Genomic DNA, 26,522 nt, shown 5'->3' on the forward strand with positions numbered 1-26,522 from the left:
TGCAGCCTGCCTTGTTGCACTTTTTGGTTTCTGGATCCTTTCTGCTGCTCTTACTTGGTCACAACTTCAGCCTTCTTGCAGCATGAGCAAGAATTTGTGTGGGAACTAGGGACCACTGAAGGAAGAAAGTGAGAAAAAGAAACCCCTTGAAAACAGGTCACATCCAGGTGAAATGGTAAAACAGCACAGCAACCTGGGACTGGAAAAGAGATGGTCTCTTAAATGCACTTCTCACTGGTAAAGCCAAAGAGAAGTTACAAATTCCTTGTCAACACAGAAGACTAAACCAATGGACTAATTTAGCACTATAATTTGGGGGTTAAAAAACAAACCAGAAGAGGGAAACTGAGAATAATTTTCTTGGATAGGAGACAGTACCACTCTCCAAGGCTAGCCTCTAGAGACTGGTTTGAGCCTCTATGAGGGTTCTAAAATACGGCAGGAGCCCTGCAGCACGCCTCCCACCTTGCAAGCTCGCTATGAAGGCGCTGCTTCTCCAGGTGAGAGAAACAGTGGTGCCTGAAGCCTTCAGGGTCTGTCCTGTGAGGTTACACCAGGAAACCTGCTTTAACAACTCTCACTTCCTTCAGAACATGCCTTGAGAAGAGCACCAACAGCTGCAACAGATTTAATTCTTGGCCCCTAGGAAAAGAAATGAGAACCCCACAATACTGCTACAGAAATGGCTCATTCCCAGGCATGGGGCAGCATTTATTCAAACAAACAGCACTAGCACTTCTGTGGAAACAAGAAACCATTTCCACACATGCACCAATCCTGACACAAGGTATTTTATATCCACCTCACGGGTCTGCCCCCTGGACTGGATTTTTTTTCCCTTTTAAAATACCTTCTGTAGAAAATACAAGAGGACAACAAGAAATATCTACAGTAACAGGCATCAGCTGTCATCCTCATGTATCCCCACATGTAAAGATTGGTTCATCATTATAACATTTGTTCCATTTGTTTTCTGTCTTGGAGAATTAAGAGTCTGGCTTTTGTTCTTCTTCACAGGAGGAGGTAACGAACATGACCGACAGCAGAAGCAGTCTGTCCGTTGAAAGCTCTTAGACAAACGTGTTGGTAAGAATGTCTTCCTGCTGCTGCTGGTGCAGGGTTCCAATGCCAACTGCTGGGGCTGGTAAAGGAGGTCTACTCACAAGACGGAGCTGAAATTACAGAGTCAGGAGGAAATGATTAATGAAGCACAAACACGGGATCATATTCCAAGGGCCTCTGATGCCGTGGTGATACCTATTGCTAGACATCAGTCAGTCCCAGACGGAAGTAAAGTCAGGAGTTAACCTCCATCTTCCAAAGAGCGTGGTTCCAAGAACTTTATAGCCTGCAGTCTGCCACAGAGAACAGCAGCTTTGGATTCTCCTCCTACGTGCTGTGTCACCTCAAGCGTGTTGTTTCCTACTTGGGATCTTTGTTCATTCTTTCTAATTTTTACTTTTTGGCAGACTAAAGACCTAGTGAAAGGAAGCTCCATTCTGCTCATCATGAGTAAAAGGTGCCATAAAAAGCTTAAGTAGTCTAAATGAGAACACAATTTTGGTTTAGGCATCAGGATTAGTTTTATGTCTGCACCACAGAATTTCACAGTTAAGGAAGAGAACATCAAACTTCAGTTTAAAGACTAAAGCACTATGTGGACATCTTACCTTAACTCCCAGCTGCTTTTCAAACCGTGGTGACACAAAGGACCAAGGACCCATGTTCTGCGGTTCTTCCTGACTCCAGACAAAGCCTAAAGGAAAGATAAGGGCACATTACAAACACACACATTTGTCTTTTCAGCAGCTCAAGAAAACCAACTTTTTCTGTTGTAGCACCTCTGCTTTTTTTTTTTTTTTTGGTCCTAGCACCACCTTTGAAACAAAGGCTCACTAGGCTGGATTCCTTTGCAGGTCATAGCTTGCTGCAGCTAAACCAAAAAGTGTGACCACCAGGAGGGTATACTGTGGACATATTCTTTTTCTCTTCCATTTTCAAAAGCTACTTTCTCCGTCTCTCCAACTTAAAGGACTAGACAGCAAAGATCAATGCAAAAGTGCCCTGAAGAGTTTACTCTGACTTTTAGTAGCAGTTCATAGATGTTAACAATAGCATAGACACAAGTTCTTTTAGCACAAGTGGTAAACATTTGTATTACAGAAACACTAGATGTATGGGGGGAAGGAGCAAGAGGAAAAAGCCACTACAACTTTTCATCCTAAAAGGCAAACAGATTTAGTTCAGTACTTCAAAGAGTCTAGAAACACAAAGGTAAAAATCTGGCTAACCTTTGGCACGGCTGTATTTGCTCAGCTCTTGCTGTAGAGCTTCCAGGGGGAAAGGACACAGTTCTTCAAGTCTCACAATAGCTGTGTTGTGTTGTTTCTCTCCTAGTGTCTCTCTTTGTTTCACTAAAGCATAGTAATGTTTGCCGGAACAAAGAACCACTTGGGTGACACTAAAGAAAAAACAGGAATGCCTCCATGTATACTGTTTTACAGAAATTCTGTGCAGAGCAGGCCTACACTTTGAACAAAAAACCACCAACCAAACTTTAAAGACCATTTTATGGAGCTCAACTGCCACCCTAGACGATCTCTTCTCTTCTTTGCCTTACCTCACCAAGAGTAGATAAATTAACCTTTGGCACAGTGTGCCAGGGCCCAGAGGTCCTGTTTCTTCAACAATCCTGGGAAAGTTACGTACAATAGGATTCAACCTTTCTTAGCTTTAACTATCTAAAAGGTAAACATCTAGTGTAAAGTTGGTTACGTACACTGCAGAGAATGAACCAGAGGGAGAGAGAAGCACCTCCAGAGGACAATTCTCTCCCATCCCAAAGAGGGACTTGCCCCCGGAGATAAAAAATTCTCTCCAGCAACAAAAGAGGTCTTAGTGGCCTAACCTTAATGGACAAAGGCAAGAAGAGAAACTTCACTCTTTGTCCCTCACCACCTCACTTAGAAAACCAAGATGCTAAGACACTTCCAGCCTTCTGATTGTGGGCAACGATGTGAACGTTAAAGATGCTGTCAGACTCCGGTACTGCTGGGACTGGTCACATTCTTACCTTTGGGGGCCAGGACCGAAGGCCTGAATACTCAACTATTACGCAGACAGATACATTAACTATTAACAAGCAAGCAGAGGAAAAGGAGAGCAGATTTGCTGTTTAGAAACAAACAAAACACCATGTCAGTCACCCTACAGATGCTTTCCCCCCAAATGTCATCTCTTTCACGTCACCTCAAAACTGAGCTGTTAGCTAGGGAAAAGGAAGTAGGATTTAATTTCTGGGCTTTCCTCCAAGAAAGTAAAGCTACCTTTTAGGATCTACTGAGGAGTCACCGATGACAGGCTTAAATGTTGTCCTTGGAGCCATTTCTTCAAAACTGGACACAGCAGCCTAAATGGGAGATAGCTGTAAGTTACCAAGTCTTGTTGCCTCTTCCCTCTGGCCAGAGTTAGAGAGAAGATACTGAGACAGGGTTTTGACAAGTACAACCAAAAAAAATACTGTTTTCCCTCTCCATCTCCTCCTCGTTCCCCTTCCCACACGTGAAAGGTAGGACAATAAGATTTTCAAGAATACCACCGGTCCCAGACTCAACCCCACTTCTAGGGGTTTCTTTATTCCACCTAATTTTATTTCTCAGTCTATGCTGCCCTGGACAGGCAAAACCCCATTGATTTGACTCCAAAACAGAGAGGACAACATAAAAGAAAAACACAGAGAAAAGGGAAGAGAACAGAGACAAGGAGGAGGAAGAGGAGAAAAACAAAGAAAAAGGAGAGTAAAGTTTTTCAGCTTACAGGGAGCCTGAGTAGCACTTTGGGAGATACAACAATCAGGGGTTTCCTGAAGTTTCGGACCATTTGCCGCCGGAGTAGATGGAAATACTGCGCTGGGGTGGTGGGATGCACAATTGACATGTTCACCTGGTCTCCATCAACTCCCTCTTCTGCGCTGTCACACATCTACATAAGGGGAACATAGTAATATCTTTTCAAGAAGCAAGCAGTGAGCCAAACATCCAAGACAGAATCCAGGCACATAAAGTATGCTCACTAGTGCCCGTAAGAGTAGGAGACTAAACATTCCAATTCAGGCACTGATTACAAGGGAAAAGCAACTTCAAAAAAGAAACAGGCTCTAGCATTTAACTGTTAAGATTATATCTTAACTATCAACTTCAACCACTTTTTAAACCAGGACATGACAATTTTTCTGACCAAGAAAAGGTCATGACTTTTTCATAAGAATGACAGCACCCCTCTAAATGTCCAGCAAACATCTCCTCAAGTCATTATTTAGATGAAACACCTTTCATTTAGTTACCGATACAGCCACGAGGGCACAATAGTGGCTATTTTCTGCCAAAATGTGCCACGGATTTACTAACCCATATTTAATTGTGCCCAGCTTTCTGTTTGTATGCTCTGCGTGTTGTGGGAACATCTGTGAGTGGCTTGCAGAAGACTATAGCTGCCTGTTTGTGATGCCAACCCCCAAATAGTTTTCTTTAAGAAGCCCCCCTTAGAGGTCTGCTATTGGCAATACAGCAATTCTATCTTGCTACTGGACTCATTCTATTGTAAAGTGACACTGGTGAAGAACACCAGTGGGAAAAGGGATGGCAGGCAGTACTGAAGCACGTCCTACAGATGCCAGTGCTGTGATAGGGATATGTGAATCTGAGCAGTGTGGCGGGTACCTGTAAGAAACGCTCCATCCGGCAGGAAGAGTGCTCAGGGCCTGCACCGTCATAGCCGTGGGGAAGAAGAATTACTATTCCACTCTGCAGAAGCCATTTTGCTTCACCTAAAGAGACATGATGAGGAAAAAGAATGATTTCCACAGAACATAAAGCCCAAAAAGACACATTACTTTGCAAAAACTACTCGTGGGGGCAGGGGGGAAGGAGCTTATTTGCCACATTATTAAATACAACCTTGAAACATGCTGGCATTTAGTCATGAAATTCACAGTTGTGACTCAGCACAGAAGATGATCTGAAGCTTCGCATATTGTCAAGTGACTTGGAACTTTCAGAAGATTTTTAAGCCTCCACATAAAGCAGGGAATCAGTGAAGGTTTTTAAACTTACACTGAAACATCACCACATTATGCAAGAATCCTCTTAATGGAACTGTCCTCCTGGTCTAGAGGGGTCCTCACAGATAACCCTCTTCAGTAAAAAACAAAATTTATTGCAGATCTTCTGCGTATCTCATCATTTGGTCCTGTGCTTGTACGTCCCAGGCAGCAGTCTGTGAGCCAGTCCTAGCTAACATGGCCGTGATAGCTAGGGACTAGCTTCACAGGGCTCTGCCAAAGCTCCTGTCCTACTTAAGAGATCACAGTCACATCCAGAGGGCAATTCTTCCCAGCCTCAAATACATGTTGAGGATGGGCGGGATGAGGGGGCCTCTGACAGTTTCCATCTCCAATTACAGAGGCAGCGCAGAGGCCTAACTGAGACCAGATACCAGAAATTTGGACCCTTTCACACTCTAGAAATCCACCTCAGCATTTGCTCAGCCTGTTGGAGCTCTGAAAGGTCTTTTTGCAACATCTGAACATTCAGAAAATGTGCTAGAGTCAAATTGAAAGGTTTGTAAGATTTTCACTGTGTGGGTTTTTCCATTCTTTCTTGTTTTTATAATCACAATTTTCCTCCTGCATCATCCAATTTTCAGATGCTTCATGAAGGCATTTAGATACAGCCTAAAAAGCTATCAAATATGTATACAGTAAAATATGTAAGAGGGAAAAAAACCCTAATCAAAGTCCTAATTGACAGTCCTTTTGGAATGACCATCTTCTGCCAAGAGGATGTCTTTCATTTTGGATGGACTGTCATCACAGAACAGCTACATAGAAGTTGGGGCCACATAGGCAAGCTCATAGACTTCTTGAGAAAATGGATTTCTTTTCTCAACATATTGTACCTTTACTTTAAAGTCAAAGGATTTTCTACAGATACGTTTACTACAAATGCCTTATTTTAAATGTATTAGCTCCTCGTACACTCACCTCCAGAGATGAAAGTGTCAAATATTATCTGGGCTCCATTAAAGAAGTCTCCAAACTGAGCTTCCCAAATTGGTAGTAACGTAGGGCTCTCAATACTCATTCCATATTCAAAGCCAAGCACAGCTTCTTCAGACAAGGGACTGTTACTCACCTAACAAAGGGAAATTGTTGGGAGAAGCCAGTGAGAAAGAAGACAACGCAGGTTGGAACCAGGCATTTCAGTGCTAGGTACACTGAGGATACATAGTCCTAAAGGCAATTCAGTCACCTCTTTTTTTTTTTTTTTTTTAAACTTTTGAATGAAGACACTGAGGGGAGAAGAACAGCTGATCTCCAAGGAGAAGCAGAACCCTTTATTAAATTTTTTTTAAAGAGGGTATCTAACCATGTACTACAACTATGGATGCACTACAGTAAAACATAAATCAGTGACATCCTCTAGCTAGGCTCTCTGTAACCCAGAATCAGGTGCAACATGATAGCAGCTAGATGCTGTGCACACAGATTTTTCTTATAATTTACTCAGGGTGGGAGTGCCTTGTCAGTTTGTATGCTTCCGTATGTGGGATTTGTCAGAATATTCAGGCTACATACATAGCCTGGACATGCATGTCTCAGCAGCTTTGGAACATATGCATTCTATTTCAGCGTAACTTAAAGAGGGTTGCCCTGCGGACCAAAGAACCTACCTCTAGGAAACCCTTCTGGTCTGGGGACATATGATTCAGAGGTATGTAGGTATCATCGGTCTCTTGGCAAACCAACATCACGTGTCGTTGGCTAAAGGTTCCTCTGCCAACATCTTGTCCACTTAGTCTGACATTAAACCCTTGCCAAGCAATAACCAAAACACTGGATTAGTAAATCATGTAAGAAAACAAATATTCAGGACAATAACTCCCCCTCCCCATCTCTAAATATCACTTCTCTTGTTAAAACTCTGCTTGAATTTCGCCTCCTCAGCTGCATCAAAACTGAGTGGAAATTCTTAACAAGCAGCAGCTCCAACTCACAAGCACAGACATACTTCGACATTTCTCATTCCCTTCTCTGCAGCTGAAAATTCTTTAGTGGTAAGTTGTTCAATTTGCTGAAAGAAATTGCAAAGCATGTGCATCCTGTATCATATGGAAACGGCTATTTGAATTCAGGCTAAAGAGGAGGGAAAAGAAATTCTAGTAGGATATACGCTTTCAAAGGTAAGCATATGGGAGGCCCCACCGACGTCAGCTGCACTGCTCATGCACTTAGTGCTAAGCACCAACTTTCTGGGGGAGTATGTGTGTGCGCACATGCATGTGTTGGGGCAACAATTGTTTGAAGACATTGAGTCCCCAACCTATAAGGATTAGTGACATACAGGACTCATATTTACCTTCTTCTAGTACCATGCAGATGCAAACTGTCTAAGGCATACATCATATTAATTTCTGGACATAGAAATGCCTCAGAAGGCTAATGTTCTATTTTATTGTCATCAAACAAAAAAATTTGTTTTTGTCTACTGTCTAGTTGCCTCTTACCTTGGCTCAGTAGTGAACCAAACGCTAAAGCTTCTGCTGTTGCCCAGTCCAGCTTTTTTCCCTCCTCCACTTTTTGTACTCTTGACTAAACAAGTAAACAACAAGGAAAAGTTAGTGTTTTGCCTTTTTCCATTCGTATCTTTTTGTGACAGATCAGCATTAGAAGCTAGGAAAAAAGGTATGGAGAGAAATGCTATTTTCCTGCAATCAACTTAGATTGGTTTGGAATACATGCACTCTATTCCAGCACATCCTGAAGAAGGATGTCTGCAGACCACAGAACCGTGGATGACCCATGTGTTCACTTATACAATCGGTGAGCTCTGGATTGACAAATTAGATATTAGTCTTAAAATCTAAGCACAGCACGGATTGTGCTTTTGACATACTCTTCCTTGGCCGAGTTAATAGTGCTGACAGATGCCAGGTATAGGCATTTCAGTCTCCAGAATTCTCCCATTCTGGTCTGCAGAATGGCAGAGAAACAACCGTACCCAGACAAGGTTTTCTCGCCTTGGGCCGGGGAGACAAGAGCAGTCAGTCTTCCAAAATATTCCACTCATGGCCTCTCTATTGCTGCCAAGCGGACACCAGCTCACGGTTGTCATTCATCACAGGGAAACATTCACTTAGTATCAGACGCAAACCAATCCCAGCATTGCACACGAATTTACTAGCTATCAGACACAGGGACTTTCAAAGTCGGCCACACGTATATGCATCTGTTCATGTATACATAAACACCTACTCCTGGCTTCAGAAACTGCATACACTATTATCCATTTCCTGATTCACTCTCTTGCAAGGTACTCATTATAATCATAAAGTACACAAATTACTGTAATCTATTACAATGGTTTCTATTATTTGCAAGAGTAACAAGCCGTATTTTCTACATGCTTCTTTTCTTCACTATGACAAAATACTGTTAAAATAACAGTATTAAGTATTTGGTCTGCTTTGGAAAGAAGATATGGGTTTCTTCAAACCAAGAAGAAAAATGCCATAATTCCAGCCTCAGGGTGAGACAGGGAGAGAAGTGAAAGCAAGCTGTTTCCCCTACAGAAGACTGCTTTTTTTTTTAATTGACATCCTTGTTATGCTAGAGTTTTTCTGTAACAGCTTGTATCTTTGAGCAATGGGACTAGAAGCAGAACATCATTATGTTCTACTGACCTGTGCATAAGTCTTCAGAAGATGGCTGTGCATCTGGAGTTCTTCAGGCACCTCTACAGACTTGATTCCAATAAACTGGAGAAGCGGCACAGGCATACCTGTGTCCCAAGTGGTGATTTTAGCAGAAGGCTCAACCAGGCCTTTCCAGTGAGCCTGCAGGTTGGTAGGAGGTGGACTATACAAAGTCATGTTGGCAAGATGATCATTCAGTTTAGAGTAGTATGTTGTCTTTATCTCAGATACTTCAGCCTCAGTCATGACCCCAGCAGCTATTAGATGTTCTGCATATGTGTCTGGGATACTCTTACGCGATCTGTCAAGAAGGGAATCAAACCCCATAGACATTGAGTCTGAAGACAGTGTCACCGCAGCAGCAAGGAAATTCCACCTTATTATTGGCAGATACCATGAAAATCTGAAATAAATGGTGACCTGGTACATTGTACAAACTTCACCTGAATGAGCTTTCTCGGCATTTGAAGACTGCTAACAATTATCTTAACCATGTGCCTCATTATCCTTCATTTAAAAAGTGCCTGCAACTGGCAGCTACAGCTAACAGCAAGTATAAAAAAAGCCTCCTAATCAGAGCGACTCTTTGCATCATGCATACACTCTTCAGACAAACTCACAACAGGATTTCAGTAACAGCTAAGAATCAAGGTATCCATTCCACAAATGCTCCACCTAACACACCAGAATTCATTACCCAATATATTTTTATGTACGTATTTGTTTTGGGGATCAGGATGGAATTTTGATATATTTAACTGCTCACAAAGACAAGGCTCCCATTGAACGAGCAGAACCAGGCAAAGATGAGACAGATATTGCATGCACAGGCTTCCTGCACACAGTTCTCCCACTGTATCTACCCTCCCCTCCTGCACATACCGGACAACTTCGCCTTCTGATTGAGAGCAATTATGAATTTGAAATCCAAGGGATATGCAAGGTATTTCTTCATGAGGCATCAAGCTACGTATTTAAGAACCAACCTGAGTGGTTATGCTCATTAACACACTGCTATCACACTCAGGCCTTAATCAAGGGCTACAGACAATGTAGCTACACTTGCATTAACAAGTACAGCAAAGGATCTTCATTATACAGAGACTTTCTATTACAGTTCTGCGCAATACTTAGATGATATAGATACAAGTACATTTTGGGTTCCTCCATCAGGTGGCGTTCCCTTACCTGATGATTTTGTACATGCTGGGATTGGTGAAGAAAGGCTCATCAAGTTCATTGTGGCCCCACTGCCTGTAGCACAGCAAGTCTACTATCACATCCCCACGGAACTGGCGTTGGTACTCGACAGCTAGTCGTGCGGCACAGACAACTTCTTCAGGATCATCCCCATTCACATGGATAACTGCACACCCGACAATTTTACCTGCCCAGGGATTCAAAACATAACAGCAGCAATCATAAAGAAATCTGAAGAAAATGGACACAGACAGACTCAGCAGACATCCACAGATAACTTGTATGTAGTGTGTTTAATAAAAGCAAACCTACAAAAGATGCTCTTAATAACAGCTGGGGAAAGGAGGTAGGGGTCCTCCCTGAGAGAAAGGGCACAACCTGTTGCATTTATTACAGTTTGAACTTAAAACAGCGCTAAATTCCTAGAGGGCTTTCTACACACAGCTCCTGCATCTTCTTAATCTGGATCGAAGTCTGCAGGGAATGTGAGAGAACTTCTCAATTGCTTCTTTCAGAGAAAAACTGAGATTTGTTTCCTTCTTACCTAGAGTTACCACCACTATGAATTCCACGGGTCACAGGCCAGAAACAATCTTCCCCTTGTTACTAGTCATTCTAGCCATTGCCACTCCAAGCACAAAGGTCTCCCCCCACTACTCAGATAAGAAAAATGGAAAACTAAGGATGGAAAAGAAACAAAACCAGTTCAGGGAAAGAAGAATAATACGACGTGCTATCTATTTTATCAGATCTAATGAATTTACCCATTTGATCTGATGAAACCAAAAGACAATCATTTGATGTTAATCTCAAAGATATACACTAGCATATTTTTAATTCTAGGAGATCTTGCTGCTACATCTGTTAATCAGCAAGAAAGAACAGTGCAGAACAAAAGGCTTTTGTTTTAAGCTTAGAAATGGCATCAGCCTCATCTTTCAACTAAAAGCTCAGCAAGTTCATCTGGTAACAACCAAATCAGAAAAATGAAGGAGAATCTGACTAATGAACTTGCTCAAGAAACGCACTGGGAAGGTTTTCTTTAAATTTAATAAGGTATATTTAGTATACATCTATTACACACATTTTTAAAACTTGTCAATGCCATGGCAAAAGTTAAATGAATATAAAGACTTCACTGTAACCTTACAAGTATTTTACAACATCCTGTAAAAATGTGACAAGATTTTCCATTGATATTTAGTCTTTGCCATGAAGCAGAAGGGGAGGGCATATTTTTAGTATTTAAATTTTTGCTAGTAGGAGGTAACAATCAAAAATAATTTGAATTTCTACTCTATTATAAAAATGAAGATGGATTAATTTCCTAGGGCCTGTGAGCACTTGCTATAAAAAGCCCAAACGAGAACACATCGCATATATTCATACTGAAGTTTAAAATCCTTCCTGACACATTATCTAATTTCCCTTCTGACATACCAATATCACTACAGTACAGAGATGATCTTCCTCGCTCTGCAGGAGTGGTGTAGCCCAGCTGGTTATTAACAATCAAATGGATGCTCCCACCAACTCTGAAATGTGGTAGATTAGAGAGGGTCAGTGTTTCAGGAACAATCCCTTGCCCAGAGAAAGCAGCATCACCATGAACCTACATTAGGGAAGAAGATGGAAAAATCATTAGAAAAAAAAATGGAGGAAGAGCAAAATCAAAACAACTCAATATGCAAGACCTTTTAAACTGAGTAGGTAGAACAGACTATGTCCAGTTCTTACCCCACATTCTGACTATTGTTTTCATTATTTGAAAATTTATATATTATCACAAACGCAAGGTCATAGCAGCAAACATCTGTCCATGTACTCATGACCTTATGTCTACTTGGAACGGACCTATAATCTCTTAAGATCGACCCATGAGTGTATCACTGGTATCAAGGCTATAGCAAAGCTGCAACAGGCATTAGCCAGTCACTGACCAATGAACAAAACCAAGCCAATTGCCATAGGATTCACTATACTCTTTGCTGAAAGTTAAATGGTGGTGAACTGTAAGTGATCTGTGCCTACTCACACCTTACTAAATAGAGACAAGAACAGATACATTACGAAATGAAGTGGAAAAGAAACTGAAGAAAGCACTTAAAAGGAAATGAAAGGCTTCAGAAGGGCATAAAAGCTAACTCTTAGGCTTCAAAACTGCAAATAAACATTGCAAACAAAAAATGGATTAGAAGGGGAAGGGAGACAACCGTGACATTCAGGCCAGGTTTCCAAGGCTAGAGATACTAGAATGAATTAAAGACTTGCTTTGAAACTAGAGCTAGTTCTCCATTGATGTATCTGATCACAGCCTCCTTAGAATGCAGATGCGGTACTTCACAGATCAAAGTCATGAAAGATTAGCAGGTTGATGTAGTTTCTTACTAAAACCAGATGACAGTTTTGCTTTCTAGTTACGGGCTAATGGTTTCAAGCCTTAGAAGAGATTTTGGGGGGTACAAGTACACCCTGAAAAAAGTAGAGGTGTGAAACTAGTGAACTAGGTGGACTAGTGAAATGGCAGCACTGAGTTTTGTACAGTTCTAATATAGACTTCTGAAAAAGGGCATAGCAGAAAAACAAAGTTAACCATTGCAAGAAAGAGCCAACACAGCATCCCCACTCTACCCCTTATCATGCTACACTTGTTTCTGAAATGCTGGTTTTTCACTTTTCTCTTCTGGTTTCTTCTGCTGCCTAAGAAGTCAATATTTCTCAGTGACACCATTTGAATGAGCTAGAACATCTGAAAGAACTTCATGGCCTTCGGCACATCCCAAAGCATTATAGTCCACAGGTGGTGTGACTAAGCGAGTCACCAGTAATCTACACAGCTACAGAGGACTCTTAAGATGCGTCTCAAACCCTAGAGCATTTAAGTCTGCTGCTGCAGGTAGGATTTTACATATTGCAGCAATACATTAAGTAGTTTTTGCTAATAAACATTTATTGCAGGCAGCATTAGCAAAGAGCATAAAACCAAAGTCATCACCAAGTTTCATTCATGAAACTGACTGTGACATCAGAATATCAAATGTGAAATTTATTTCAGGCAGACCTTATTCCTAGACCTCAGTTCAAATCATATACACCAGTAGCTGCCTGATGTCCAAGAGGTGGTGAGAGTTGTGAGAAGGTGAAAAAATTTCTCTTCGTCAGCAGAGATGGTAAATTAAACATCACGGTAGCTGTCCAAGGAAGAGTTTTACAGTAATCAGATTCCAAGCACATGGAAGTTCCAGAAAAAAAGACTTTCAGACCTTGGACAACTAGACTCACTGCTGCTACTTCACTGACACCAGCACCTTAGCTGATCTTTGCTCATTTTACCTTTAAGCTCTGGCACTTAAGCCAGTGGAAGAGCAGAATGAATGCCAGAGAAAACTTCAAATGAGAGTTTATAGACTTAATGTTTCTGGAGAGACCTAGCTCGGAAAGTGCTATGAAACAGAAGCCTAAAGAGACACTTCAAAGCCAAGATTCTGAAAGAGGTGTCCGTCTTCATCTCTTTCCTCTAGATTGGCTGAATGAGACCAGTTAACAGTCACAAGGGTAAAAATTTGCCCTCCTTGCCCCTCCTCCCCCCCTCTTTTTTAATCTAACCGCTGGACTGTTAAAGACGTGATCACAAGTACCATTATATGAAACATTTATTTCCTTTTGGGAATACTTGAGTCAGTTTATTAGCACAGAGGTAGCTAAATTTGAACTAAATGTTATTCTTTCCCACTAAGCAATCCTTCCTACCCCCTCCCCCTCAAAAACAGAACAATTAAATTTCCCTATATAGAAAGGTCTCACTTCTCCTGAAGAACCTTGTCCAAAGAGTCATAGCAGTCTCATTACTATAGTGTGATGAACTAAGATTCTGAGCCTGGCAGAACATAAGAAACAATCATGCTCTATCAGACTGACTAGTATTACTGCATTAAAAGATGGGGGAAGAGGATCAGGCAACAGGCTTTTCTTTCTGGACTCACATGCCCAAAAGACTTTTTTTTTTTTTAAATAAGAATCGATTAGATTATTTAACCCAAACTTGCCTTCAGTTCTCTTGGCATTTCAGATACTCCTTTCGGTACTTTTTTTTCCCCTTGGTATCAACCTCCCTCCAGAAGGAAGCAAAGCATTTCTTTAACCAAAACACGTAATCACTTTTACCAGCAGCTTCCTCCATGCTCATTATGTGTGGCAGGAACACAGTTCTGCCCCAAATTCTATTTACTCCAGGTTTTAAAAACGTTTAAGAGAATGACCACTTGTATTTCTGAATGCAAGAAAAGCTATCAAGGAACTGTTTAGGACTGCTTCCATGATTATAAGAGACAGCTAAAGGAGCAAGAACTAATTCCAGTAGGCAGAAAAAGACTTATTTTAACAGTACCATGATAAGAAGGCTAATTTCTAAACTCTTCTGTAGATTTTGCAACCTTGTTGCTAGTCCTTCACCTGGTCCCTTTAATTTAAAAGGCGGCTAACAGTGGTAGCTTAAATGCAAAAGTGGTCTGTGAGGAAAAAGACACACATGGCTTTTAGTGCAGAGTATCCTTAACCTCAAGGAAGGCATCAAAATCAGTTCTTTAGTAATCTTAGAAGTGGAATTGTTTAAATGCCAATATTGTCACTTGTGTCACCTGGAAATCTTCCTTTCCCTCCTCCTTTTCCATAAAAACAATCCCAGTTCTTCACATTCTACATTAATTCAGGTTTGTTTGATATTTTTATATACACCATTTCTGTTTATATGCTAGCCTAGAGAAGTCTTACACAGTTCAGTTAGACTGTGAGCAAAATACCTGCAGGCAAATGACACTGTCTCCAGGCTGTGCAGAGCTCTCTGGGGAGTAATCTCCATCAAGCAGAGTCTGCTGCCTTCCCCGTGTCTTGCCCACTGCCACTGGATTGATTGCTTCTAAATGTGAGGGGTTAGGTAGCAAGGTGACATGCACTGGTCTGTGGGAACCAAAGTCGAGATCTACAGAAGATGTCAGGTGGGAGAGAACGTCTCCGATGGCTGGTGAATTCTCTGGAAACTCGCTCAAACCACGCATCTTACGGAACATGAGCTGCATGGAAACAAACCCGGTTAAAAACATCCTCTTTCCAATTCATTGGCACGTTAAAAGAAAAACATTTTCAGAATTGTATGCCCCCCTACTCCTTCCATTGTAAGGATGCTTCAGAAAACAGCACAAACTCCCATCTTAGTTTTCTTAGCAGTCTCCTGAGGAGATCCGGCCAAATTACTGACAGGAGGGAATATGTTCTCACACAAGTAACTTACTTATTGCTCCAGCACTGGCAACAAGACAAGCTTTTTGTGTTATTATTTCATTGACAAATAAATCGGACATAGAGCAACTGCCAACAAGACTGTAAACCTCTACCTCAGGTGGAAGCTGAAGTAAGCCTGTGAGGAGATTAAGTCTTCCACGATGAGGCATTCCAACAATGATATCTGTCACACCGCTGTATGCGCACATCTTGAACAACTCATGGAAGAAACCCATCATACTCTCTGCTCCTTCACCACCGTATCTCTTCACTGTGGCAAACTTTGTGGCTAAGAAGTGATCAAACTCCTATTAAAAACAGGAGAACTTGTGTATTAGACTATTTTAAACAGCGGTGTTCTGTTTATAAAACTAAAACATCATTTATGTTTGTACCTTTATGGCACACGAAAGTAAGCATACCCTTGAGAGTCTCAGCTCATTCTCCACCCACAGTCTAAAGACCAGAAGCTATGATGAATGCAAGAAATCAGCTAGCATCTCCTCTTAGATGGAAAACTGTTGGATCAAGGACCAGACTGTCTCTGCCTAACATGGAAGAAGATACGTACAGAAATGCGACACCAAGGAAATTTGTAAACTCCTTAATGGTTTACCTGTTTGAGGTGCTAGAGAAGCACAATGTTTCATTTTGATTACTATCAGACACTGTCCTTGGTACATATGTAGAAGAATACTTGAGAGAAGGAGAATAAATTAATCTGGATTTACTTCAGTTTCCTCTCACTCCTCCCACTACACTCCATTCATCTACTCCTAGAGAGCTTTCACAAGTGACAAAGTTTTGGAGCACTAGATGTGTCTGCAGTGTTTTGCAACTCAACTGAAAATAGACTAAGACTGTAACTGAGAAGGGAAGGCTTAGCAACAGCCAGAGACCTGCGCCAACTGCTGAACACTTTCTAGTTAAGCAACACTCAGTTCTAAGGAATAATGTACACAAAACTAATCACACACAAAAGCAGCTTTTCCTTTCAGGGGTAACTTGTACACTCTGAGTACAGTTCTGGTTATACTGAAGTCAACATGGGATTTATCAGAGTCCTGATTTTACCCTCCTGTATCACTAACAAATCCCTTTAACTGCAAAAGAGGCAAGAAAGCAATGAAATGTGCCATATACTTCTGTTTAGTCATTGGTAAGTATTACATTTAATATTCCTTCCACTTGGAAAACTGGAAACAGGGACACCTTCACAGATCCTGCTCTTCTACCTTTGCATCCTTCTGGATAAGGCAGGGAGAGAGAGGAGAAAAAATAAAATTTTTCACAGTACAGAAATATTTATATTAATTCCCTGAAACACTTAAATCTACGCATGTTGCAAGTGAAAATCTCTCACTGTCCTTACAGATTGCATCGGACAGCGGTTCCGTTGCTGAAAAGCAGCAAACTTGAGAGAGACGGTGCTTTAAACTTCATAAAACAAAAGAGAATGAGGCTGACAGTGAAAGCAAAACATGGACCAGCTAAACCGGAGCACAAAATTTCATAGGGCTCTGGCCAATCTTGTGTTCTGGTCAGTAACTTTTAAAACAAGCTGTTAGACCATTAGTCTGAGAGAATTTCACTTTTTAATATTGATTACTTTGGGGTTTTTAAGGTCTTTTTTTGTGTCTCCAGATGCTACAAAACATGTTACAAGAATATACATTACCAACAATACCTGTTCTCTTTAGTCATAAAAGCCTTTCTGAGTTTGGAACTGGCTAGAAATATTTTCATAGAACTAATTTCTGAAGTAATCAATACTAACCATAAAACATTGCTATTTCTTTCAGTAACAGCTGCTAGGTAAACTCAGCAACAAACCCAATGAAGATTCCTGCATTTGTCAGACAAAACCTTGTATTTCTCCCTCTCCCATACTCATATTTCTCAAAGTCCTTCAGGACAGAGATTGTTCTTTTTGTTGAGTTTTGTTGCTTGAGCAGGGGGGTTGGACTAGATGATCTCCAGAGGTCCCTTCCAACCTCAACCATTCTGTGATTCTGTGATTCTCTGCTTGGATAATGTTCACCACAGTGGAGGGTCCATGACAGACTCGACAGCTCTACAATCAATTACAATCAAATAATAATGAGCATGATACCTGGGACTCCAGCATCAGTTTGGACAAATGCTTTTTCTCTTCAGTTGTAAATGCTTCCTGTTTTAGCTCTTCAAACCTTTTAGCAAACCATTTTCTCTCCTCCAAGGTTGGAAGCTGGCTCGTTTCTATGGAAATATGCCCGCAGTATATATGGTCAAGGTATGTCAACACATCCTCTAGGGAAGCCTCCTCTTTTCCCATGTTTAGAAGCCCTAGTCAGAAAGAAATGTATTAGCCACATCAAGAAGAGAAAAAGGCACTAAGGACTAAACTGTTCTCTTGCAATTACACTAACATTTTGAGAGTAAAATTTCATGTTTTGTCTTCCTACCTTCATTTAAAAACAAAATTCTTAAGAAAGTCTTTACAAGCACACTTCAGTATTATTAATACATAGGCCTCACTGTCATTTATAAGGTGTTCTAAATGCTTTTCTGGAAGAGCTTACCATGAATGACACCAAGTCAGTGTTTTTGCGACTCAGTCTATCACTCAGTATCTTGAGAGATACTAAGATACAGAGAGATGACAATGCAATCACAGTTGCATCACAAGTAAATAAATACCCATCTTGCAGGTGGAGAAAATAAAGCATGGAGAGAAACTCTCAGTTGTTCAAGGCCACAGTGAGAGCCAGAGAGATCCAAGAAAAGACAAGAAGTCTTGACTTCTACCCCAGTGCCCTGGCATCTACACTACAGTGTCAAATATCATGATAAAATATAGAGTGTTACAGTAACAAAAGCGATTAATATATAACCTCAGTAGCTGTAAGAACAAGCAAGAGTTTTCATGGTTTTCAAAGATGCTAGAAGGTGGCCACTCATTACACAATGTCTTGTGCAATAAGCACATAAGTAGAGTGAAGTTAACAATTTTCTGTCCAACAGTACGTTACTGATTGAACGGCCGTTCAATACTTGGCTCCTCTGCAGCGGACGCAGCTTCAATTTGCTGTGTTAAGACCACAGACTTACCTGTGGTAATGAAAGGCCCTTGAAGAACTTCTGCCAGCTCTCGAATTTCGGGTACCATGTTCAGAACAGCTTGGCCAGCAAATAATGGGTTTATTTTCGCCGCTTTGTGGGCATGTTCGGAGTATGCAGTTATTAAACGAGCAAGACCGTGGTCAACTGAACATAAAAAGAAAGCAGCACAATATAGCACACGTGCTCACACTTATTCTGTATACAGCACCAACACACAAGTATGCTGCCTGCTGATATTCATCAAGGTTGTGACTGGAAAGATAATTTTTCTAGTCAGTTGTTTTCACCATATCACCCCACTCAATATCCGTCCCTTTCTTTACAGTTTCAAACCTAAACTGCTGGTCTCTATCTTGGTCTATTCCCACCCAAATCATGATCATCATCAGTACTGAGAGGTCAGTTTCTACCATAATTATCTCATGACAACAGCTCCCATCATTAAATTGCTAGATGCACTCACCTGTCAAATTTTCAAGCAAGTACGATCTAGATTTCCCCCATGGTTCCCCTCACAGTTAGGCTCCTGTAAACATGTGCAAAGCTACTTCATTTTCCATGATATCTCTTTACAAAAATGGGTATGTTCAACTTGAGAATGGCTAAGGTATCAATGTGTAAAGTCTTATTTCCTTAGCTGACTCGATCATACCACCTGTGCTTTCCTATCCCTTGTTCGAGTGACAGAACAGTAGAGTCTTAACAATAATTCAGTTTCTACAATCTAATAAAAGCATGGCCAGGAGTCACCGATCAACAGCATGTGCATCACAGACAACCAGCTACCACTACAGCAACCGCAAAATACAGTCTTTGACAGTGGGGCCAACATAAGGGAACTGGAGTTCTTGGAGTGGTGGAAAGGTTTAGGAACAGCGGAATTTAGCCCTCATTAGCTCTGTTACACATAGAAATATTGATCAGGTCTCACACTGGACTTGCTGCAAGACAAACCAAGAGGAGAATCTGGATGGTCACACACCCCATAAGGATGACAATCAGATGTCAGCTTAAGACTTTGTTCAACACAAAGAATCTCCAATCAACTACTAATTCTCTAAGCTACTCAGGAAATGAGTCAAAATAGATTTAAGAAAACAGTGATCTTTTCAAGGACAAGTTTCTGGTAGAAAAATCTTACAGATAACAGCCAAGATACTATCCTGATACCATGCTGAGCCAGACATATCAAGAACTCAGTTATGTGAACATACTTTTCAATAGACACTATAAACAGTGCTGAAGGCTTCTTTGCTTTGAGGTTGAAAAAGTATCAATGTTAGCAAAATGTGACCAACAGAAAGGTCATGCACAGCATGTTACTATCAGTGGGCACAGAGCACAGACAAGCAGGGTAAACTGTTAACCACTAAGAAAGTAAGCAGAATCTTGCTGCTTGAATTACATGAATCAGTTCATACTGTGTTTCTAATATTTTCAATGTTTTTTTGCCTCCCAATAAAGCTGCAGCCCTGGCAGTATTCAGGTCTGAAGTCTTTCATTTTCCAAAACAATATGGTTTCTGAGTGAAACTATTTCACATGGTTATTTCTTTGACACTTATATTTGAGCTGTTGGTCTCCTGTTTCACCTGTTTTTATGTAGTCTGAACATCCAAACGGGTCATTTTCTCAACTGCGTCCTACAACAGGAAAACATAACACTAACATCTCCCACAACACTCTTATCAAGAAAGTGATTTAAAATTAAACTAAAAATTTAACATTAAAAAACTGTATTAACGCTTTCCTTCCTTACCAAGCAGGCTACATAGCAATGGGTCTAGATCCCCCAGGATCTAACAGACAGTTTTCATTCCTGACCCTACACTGATTACATTAACCAATATGCTCAATTCACATCAGAGTTGACTCAGCTGCAGCACAGGACAACACTCCTACAGCGGAGAGTTTTCTTTTCGGAATTATTTTCTGTACTATACAACTAGAAACATCACAGTCACTGCTACGGGAGAGAATTATCTGTACTGAGGTAGTTCAGGCACACTCATATCATTAAAGAAAATAAAATTAAACTAAAAAAAAAACAAAACACACTTAGTCCCATGGCACAGGTACTTTTTTAAGGAGTAAAAAACTCCATACAAGCACATTCCCTAAAGTAGTTTCAGCAGTCGACAATTATTTCTGCCTTAAAAAAAAAAGAAAAAAAAAAGGGATCAGCACACTTTACTGAGAGCCAAACAAAACAACTTCGCAGCAACAACCTGCGCCGCCCTCACACGACTTTCCACTGAACAGCTAGGGAAACGATCGACTCCTGGCAAGCAGGACCAGCCCGAGGCCCCGCCAACCACTGCGGCGGCCCGGGAAGACCCTCCTTAGGCAACTTAAACATGAAAGCGACGCGGAGCCGCGTTTCAAGAAGCGCAGGCCGCGGCGGCGGGCAGCCTGAACGGGCCCCGGGGGAGGCCGCCCCCGGCAGGGCTGAGGTACCGCGGCCGCTGCCCCGGCCTCGGCGCCCCCTCAGCCGCGGAGAAGGGGAGGGGGGTGCCCCGACCTGCTGTGCCGTGCGGCTGCGCCGCGGCGCCGCCGCCGCCGCCCGCCGCCTTCCGCGGCTTGTAGCCGTAGACGCCGCGCTCCGTGCGGTACCAGCGCCGCAGGCCGCCCCGCCACGGCGCTCGCCACGGCGCGCAACGGGCCACCGCTGCCGCCGCCGCCGCCGCCATGGCCGTGGCGCTGCCGAGCACCGCCCACGGCCGCGCCAACGCCCCCCGGCGGCGCGGAGCGGAGCCGCCTCCCGCCTCGCGCCGGGCCGCGCGGAGCCCTTAGCCCGCGCCGCCGCCACGCGCCTCGCGCCGCGGGGAGCCGTTAGCCCGCCCGGCCGCCTCGCGCCTCGCGCCGCGGGGAGCCGTTAGCCCGCCCGGCCGCCTCGCGCCTCGCGCCTCGCGCCGCGGGGAGCCGTTAGCCCGCGCCGCCGCCTCGCGCCGCGCAGGGCGGGAAGGGAAGGAAGGGAGGCGCAGATAGCGCGATCCTGAGGGAAAGGAGCTGATAACACCACCATTCCCCCCACCACCACCTCCCCAAAATCAGTGGTAAATGAGCACAAATGGAGGCTCGGCCTCCTCCCCACACCCACTGGGAGCGTGGGGACCTCCCCAAATCAAACCGGTGCCCGCCACGCGGGGAGGTGTGAAAAGAGACGATTTTGGAGAAAATAAATGATGAAAATGCCAACGCTGCACTGAAATACGTGACACTCATGGTGTGACGTCTCTGCTAGCGACCACGGCGGTAGCGGAGCGCAAGGACCTGGCGAAGGCTTTCCCGCACCTCCGCCTTTCCCTGCCGTCCATCTAGTCTTAGACTGAATCCATGTGATGAAGGGGAGGGACACGAGGGCTCTCTTAACCGCTTCTGCCTTGGAAGCAGAAGCGTTAAACTTTTCAGCGCATCATTGCGTTGACCTGTTAATGGGAATAAAATGCAAATATCTTCATGGGTGTATCTGCTAAGGCAAGAGGTAGGGAGGGGGATCGAGGTCTAGGGGATAACTATAGCACTGTTCTTCTTGAAAGCGTAGAAAGGCTGTATAAAGCGAAGGATGAGAAACAAAAGACCAAAATTAATTGTGTTACATTTTCAGGTACTGCAGGCAGCTTTTCTCCTTTGTATGTGCTCAGACTATTTCTCTAATGCTTTCATTGACTTCAGAAGTATATTCTCCTCTCCTGGCATTTCCTATGAAAAGGCCGTGACGGGTTCAATCAGCGACATGGTCTCTCATGAAACTTCTCAAAGTTCAGTCTCGACCCACCTGAAGTGTACATCATACGCTGGACTGTGCTTAAACTGGGAAAAGACATTTTAATATCATCCCCTCACAAAATTCATGAGTTAGGTTGCCTGTGAAACTAAAAATAGCAACAGAAGTTCTGTTTTACAGCTTCTACTAATTTCCTTCATTACTTTTTTTTCATTCATTTTGACTCCTTTGAGCTGACCTTCTTGTTCCTGTTCTAGGCTGTACTTTAGTGCATGATGAGACAGACTGATAGAAAATCCAAGTTTTAACAGAATCTAAAAGCTTCATCTAAACCTTGTATGAATGCAGGGAATTACAGGCAAGCTTTGTAGATTGCCTTCACAACTGGGAACCCGAAAAGCCTATTTTTCTTCTTCAAATCAAACAGTGATTATATGGTTTTGAGACAGCTGGAACTGAATTTTGCCACTGAATTAGCTACGGCGCCGTAGCTGAGCAGGGATTTTATGATATTTACAGTTCTTGGAGACGTGCCGTTTGTATTCCTTGAGGCCTGTATGGGGTTGGTTTTATGCAGATCTACAAAAGCCAGTTTGGGAGGAAAAAGAAGCGAATGACCTTTAACACTGCAAAGAAAGCAAATGGATACTGCTATAGAAAACCTTGAAAATAATGTTGCTCCATTGCATGATGCAGCAAAGTTGACAATAAAGAGGCAGAAAAAGTTGATATAATCAAATATTTCTGTACTGCACTTGGGAAAAAAGACAAATATTGTAGACAGATCACATGATGAAATACTTTTCCACAGTTCTTAAGCAAATATTTGTCAAATAGCAGATATAATGTTTTTGCTTTAAAGCAGATAGAGAGCTGATTGAATATTTCTCTTCTCAGATAACACTGATATGAATAGGTTTGAAATATTAAACATCTTCCGAATAAGAAAACTAATGCTACCTAATGTTTAGAAAGAACTAAATGAGGTGGTTCAGTAACAGACTGTTGATCCCAGGGAAGTAATTGAATGTTTGTATATACAGGTTCACTTATTGCTTTAATCAACCCTAAGCATGGCTTTATGGAATAACTATCTCATCAAATCAACCTTTTTGTTTTTGAGATTCAAAGTTCAGTAGATACAGATTTAAAGTACTCGATAGTACTTTGCAGACTTTTGCCAGCATAATTATCTTGTCTGGGACATGACTACACAAGGCAAAACTGCTGTAACTACATCTAGGTCAATAGAGTCGTGTCAAGAATGGTGTCAAAGAGTGGTGTCATTGGCTTTGGTTCATGTCCGAGTGTGAGAAAGTGGTACTTAACACCAGCAGAAACACTGCTTCTGTATCCATATGCCCTGGCTCCATGAGGGGACTCTCCTGGCCTGGCTGTGCTGGCAGAGACAAGAGAGGCTGTCCTAGGCATGACTCTTGTATGGCACTGATTCAATATTACCCGATGCCCGGGCTAAGAAATTAAGAATGGTTCAAAATCAAGGTTGTATGTATTAAGCAGTATAAAACTGTCTACCCAGCGGATCTAAACTTGTAATATTTTAAACAGCAAATCATCATCAACTGGGAGTATTTCTAAAGGGGTTCAAAAGGGATTGTAGTCCCTGACGCTCTAGTAGTTACACCAGCCTGAAAACCCTTCCCACAAAGTACGCCCTGACAAAGTCTGTCAGCTGGAGGTAAGTGATGAAGAGAGGCTGTCTTGGATCTGAATCTCATGCTGATCTCATACATAAGCAAATGAGATTTATTTTAACAGAATCAGATATAAGCTTGTACACCTGGAAAAAAGAATGTGCACTAAAATGGAGCTCCTTTTCAGGAAGCAGTGACTGTAAATAATCTCTGAAAATCATGGGAATAAAACAGATGGGTCTGAAAAAGTTACGTGAATATCAGCTCATTTGGCAAAAGGATCATTTTCTGGATTTGGCTACAAGGCAATATTGAATACACATACAGATTCTAGTTTGGCGTTAATGGGATTGCTCGCTAAATATTGTGTCCATGTTTTGTATCAATAATTCAGGAAACATTGAAAAAGTTGGGAAGAAGACCTCCAAGAATTAAAAAATTGAAAGAAGTGCTTTATATCTGAGACTCAAGCAATGACATCTGCTTAGTTTTCTTTTTGATTGGTAGGAAGACTTGATCAGTTCATAAGTAGCCACATATGAAACAGGTATTTCATAAGGAAAAGGTTTTTGACCTATCAGACCAAGGTAAAACAAGATTTACTTGCACTGTCTTTACAAAAGACAGTTCCAGTATAGTTGTGGTTGGTGGGGAATGTGGGATAGTCTCTGGAAATAATAAAGAAGGAGCTATTGTTTCCTTTTAAAATTTTAGTGATAGTGCATTTTATTCATGTTAGACAAGGCAGAAATGTCATTCTTCAAAAGAAAATAAGCCAACATTGCTTGATGTAATGCCACTGAAAATGAAATCTAAACCTAAGATAACGCTGAGCCTGCCTTTTCAAACTTGAACAAAACAGCTCACTCAAAGGCGTTCATTGACAGCTTATATAACTGGTGTATTTGGAAAATGTAGCACCAACAATAACATGTAGATATCGTCCCATTTAATCTCTTTTTTTTTTCCTGTTTAGCACAGGGATCTTCTCCATTCTAGTAAAACAGTTTCATCGACCTGGTAAATCAACATGATTTGGAAAGTACATAAAATCTTTGAGTAGCAAGGACACTTAAATGATCTATGTAAATAACAAGCAAGACTTCATCCTTTCAAACATTCATAAATAAATTTTTCCAAAAAGAGGTTTTTAGAAATGTCTGCAAAAAAGAGCAATGAAGGAAGAAGGAGGAATAACAGGAAGGAGAGCTCTTTTCTGGAAAAAACCTGTCTGATCCTGTAACGGTTGGCAGAGTACACCTAAAACTCTGCATCGTTAAACAGTAAACAGAGTATTAAATTTGGGCTAACTCTTGCCTTTGAATAAAAGGTGGCTTTAACTGCTGAATAACCTCATTATGCACATCCAGGCCTGGGACTGATGTCACGGTCAAATATTTTTGTGTGCTCATCATAAGTCTAAAGAGGTGCAAACACTGCCGTAACTAAGGAAAAGCTCATATCAGAGACTTCAGTGCATGGAATAAGAATCAGGATTGTAAATGTCAGCTATACACCAGATTCATATTCTTATATTCTGGATTGTGCAGAGTGGATTTTTTCAGTTTGGGCTAATTTAGGGCAGGATAATAGCCAATAGCATGGCCAGACTCACAGATCACGAGCCTTTCAAGTAAATGGGGAGTTTTTGTGCAACTAAATTAACAATTGTAAATGCTTTCACATTTACATCCAGACAGTAATATTGCTACAACAGGACAGAGTGGAGACACCAGAATTTTTTAGTCCATTCTGATAACTCACAATAGGATAGTGGAATCCAGAAGTGAGATGGTTATTTTTGTTAACTCGTTTGAGTATCAGGTCAGATCAGTCATATATTTCAAAGTTTTGATGTACACTTATTTTTTGCTTATGGTTCCCCTCCCTTCAGTGGATCATCCCAGGAAGCAATCAGATTCAGGAGAATACTGTGAACAAAAGTATTGTTATTACTTATGTTAGCATGTAACGTATATGCCAGTTTGAAGTTTGTGTTTGACTGACTGATATACAGTTGTTTTGAAAGAGACTTGGAGCTTCAAGTACTTAAAAAGACATTATTCTACTACTGTTAATTATCCAATAGAAAGTAATACATGTTACACCCTAAAATACAATAGGGAACATCCATAACATCATCCGACCATGTAATTTAATATTACGCCACTGCTATTCCTGTTTTTTCATCGTGGTAACAGCTGAAGAGGTCTGGTAAAAACTCAGGTCTCGCTACACTCGGTGCTCTAGGTCGGCACGATTATTTCCCGAGGATTTTGCCCTCTAATTAAGAGAGAGACGAACGAAACTATCAAACCTCAGGAAAAAAAGATCATTAATAGGTAGGCAAAGATCGTTTTAAAACATCATTTTAGAGCAGCTTCAGTGTAAGTGCAACGCACCGTTTGACACAGATGCCGATTTTTCACTCAAGTGACAGCTCGTGCTTATAAGTGTGTATGTATTAATAGCCAAAAAAAGGGGGGAGGGGTGACGGCAGCAGCCAGAGCGTAACGGTGGAGAAAGCTCCCTCTTGTCCCGGAGGGAAACGACGGCGCCACGCTGCAGGGCGGCCCCGGCCAACGCCGCGTGCGGGACCCCTGACGTGACGGCGGCCGTGACGCACCACGCCGCCTCCGGCACTGCCAAAAGCGACGTCACGGCGGTGACGCCAAGGAAGCGCCGTAGCAAGCCGGGCCGGGCGGGCTCCCCCGGGCCCCGCTCCGCTTCGCTCCGCCCCGCGCAGCCCCCTCCCCTCCCCTCCCGCGGCCACTTCCGCCTCCGCAGCCCCCGGTAACGCGAGCGGGGCTG

At 42.1% G+C, this 26,522-nt stretch overlaps 1 protein-coding gene across 1 annotated transcript; it reads right to left on the bottom strand.

Annotated features, from left to right (window-relative positions):
• Nucleotides 1–690: 690 nt before the first annotated feature.
• On the bottom strand, nt 691–21,019 carry DHTKD1 (dehydrogenase E1 and transketolase domain containing 1). Its single transcript, XM_067299521.1, has 17 exons — nt 20,851–21,019; nt 18,319–18,474; nt 17,342–17,553; nt 15,342–15,536; nt 14,751–15,020; nt 11,392–11,563; nt 9,940–10,138; nt 8,740–9,052; nt 7,564–7,648; nt 6,730–6,869; nt 6,041–6,191; nt 4,719–4,825; nt 3,817–3,981; nt 3,327–3,409; nt 2,292–2,461; nt 1,671–1,756; nt 691–1,172 (listed from the first exon to the last, which is right to left on the bottom strand). Exons 1-17 carry the CDS (start codon nt 21,017–21,019, stop codon nt 1,071–1,073), a joined length of 2,775 nt encoding a protein of 924 aa, XP_067155622.1. The 3' UTR covers nt 691–1,070.
• Between the last annotated feature and the right edge of the window lie 5,503 nt (nt 21,020–26,522).

This window comes from Apteryx mantelli, chromosome 1 (genome assembly GCF_036417845.1).
Source record: "Apteryx mantelli isolate bAptMan1 chromosome 1, bAptMan1.hap1, whole genome shotgun sequence".
Taxonomy (NCBI): Eukaryota; Metazoa; Chordata; class Aves; order Apterygiformes; family Apterygidae; genus Apteryx; species Apteryx mantelli.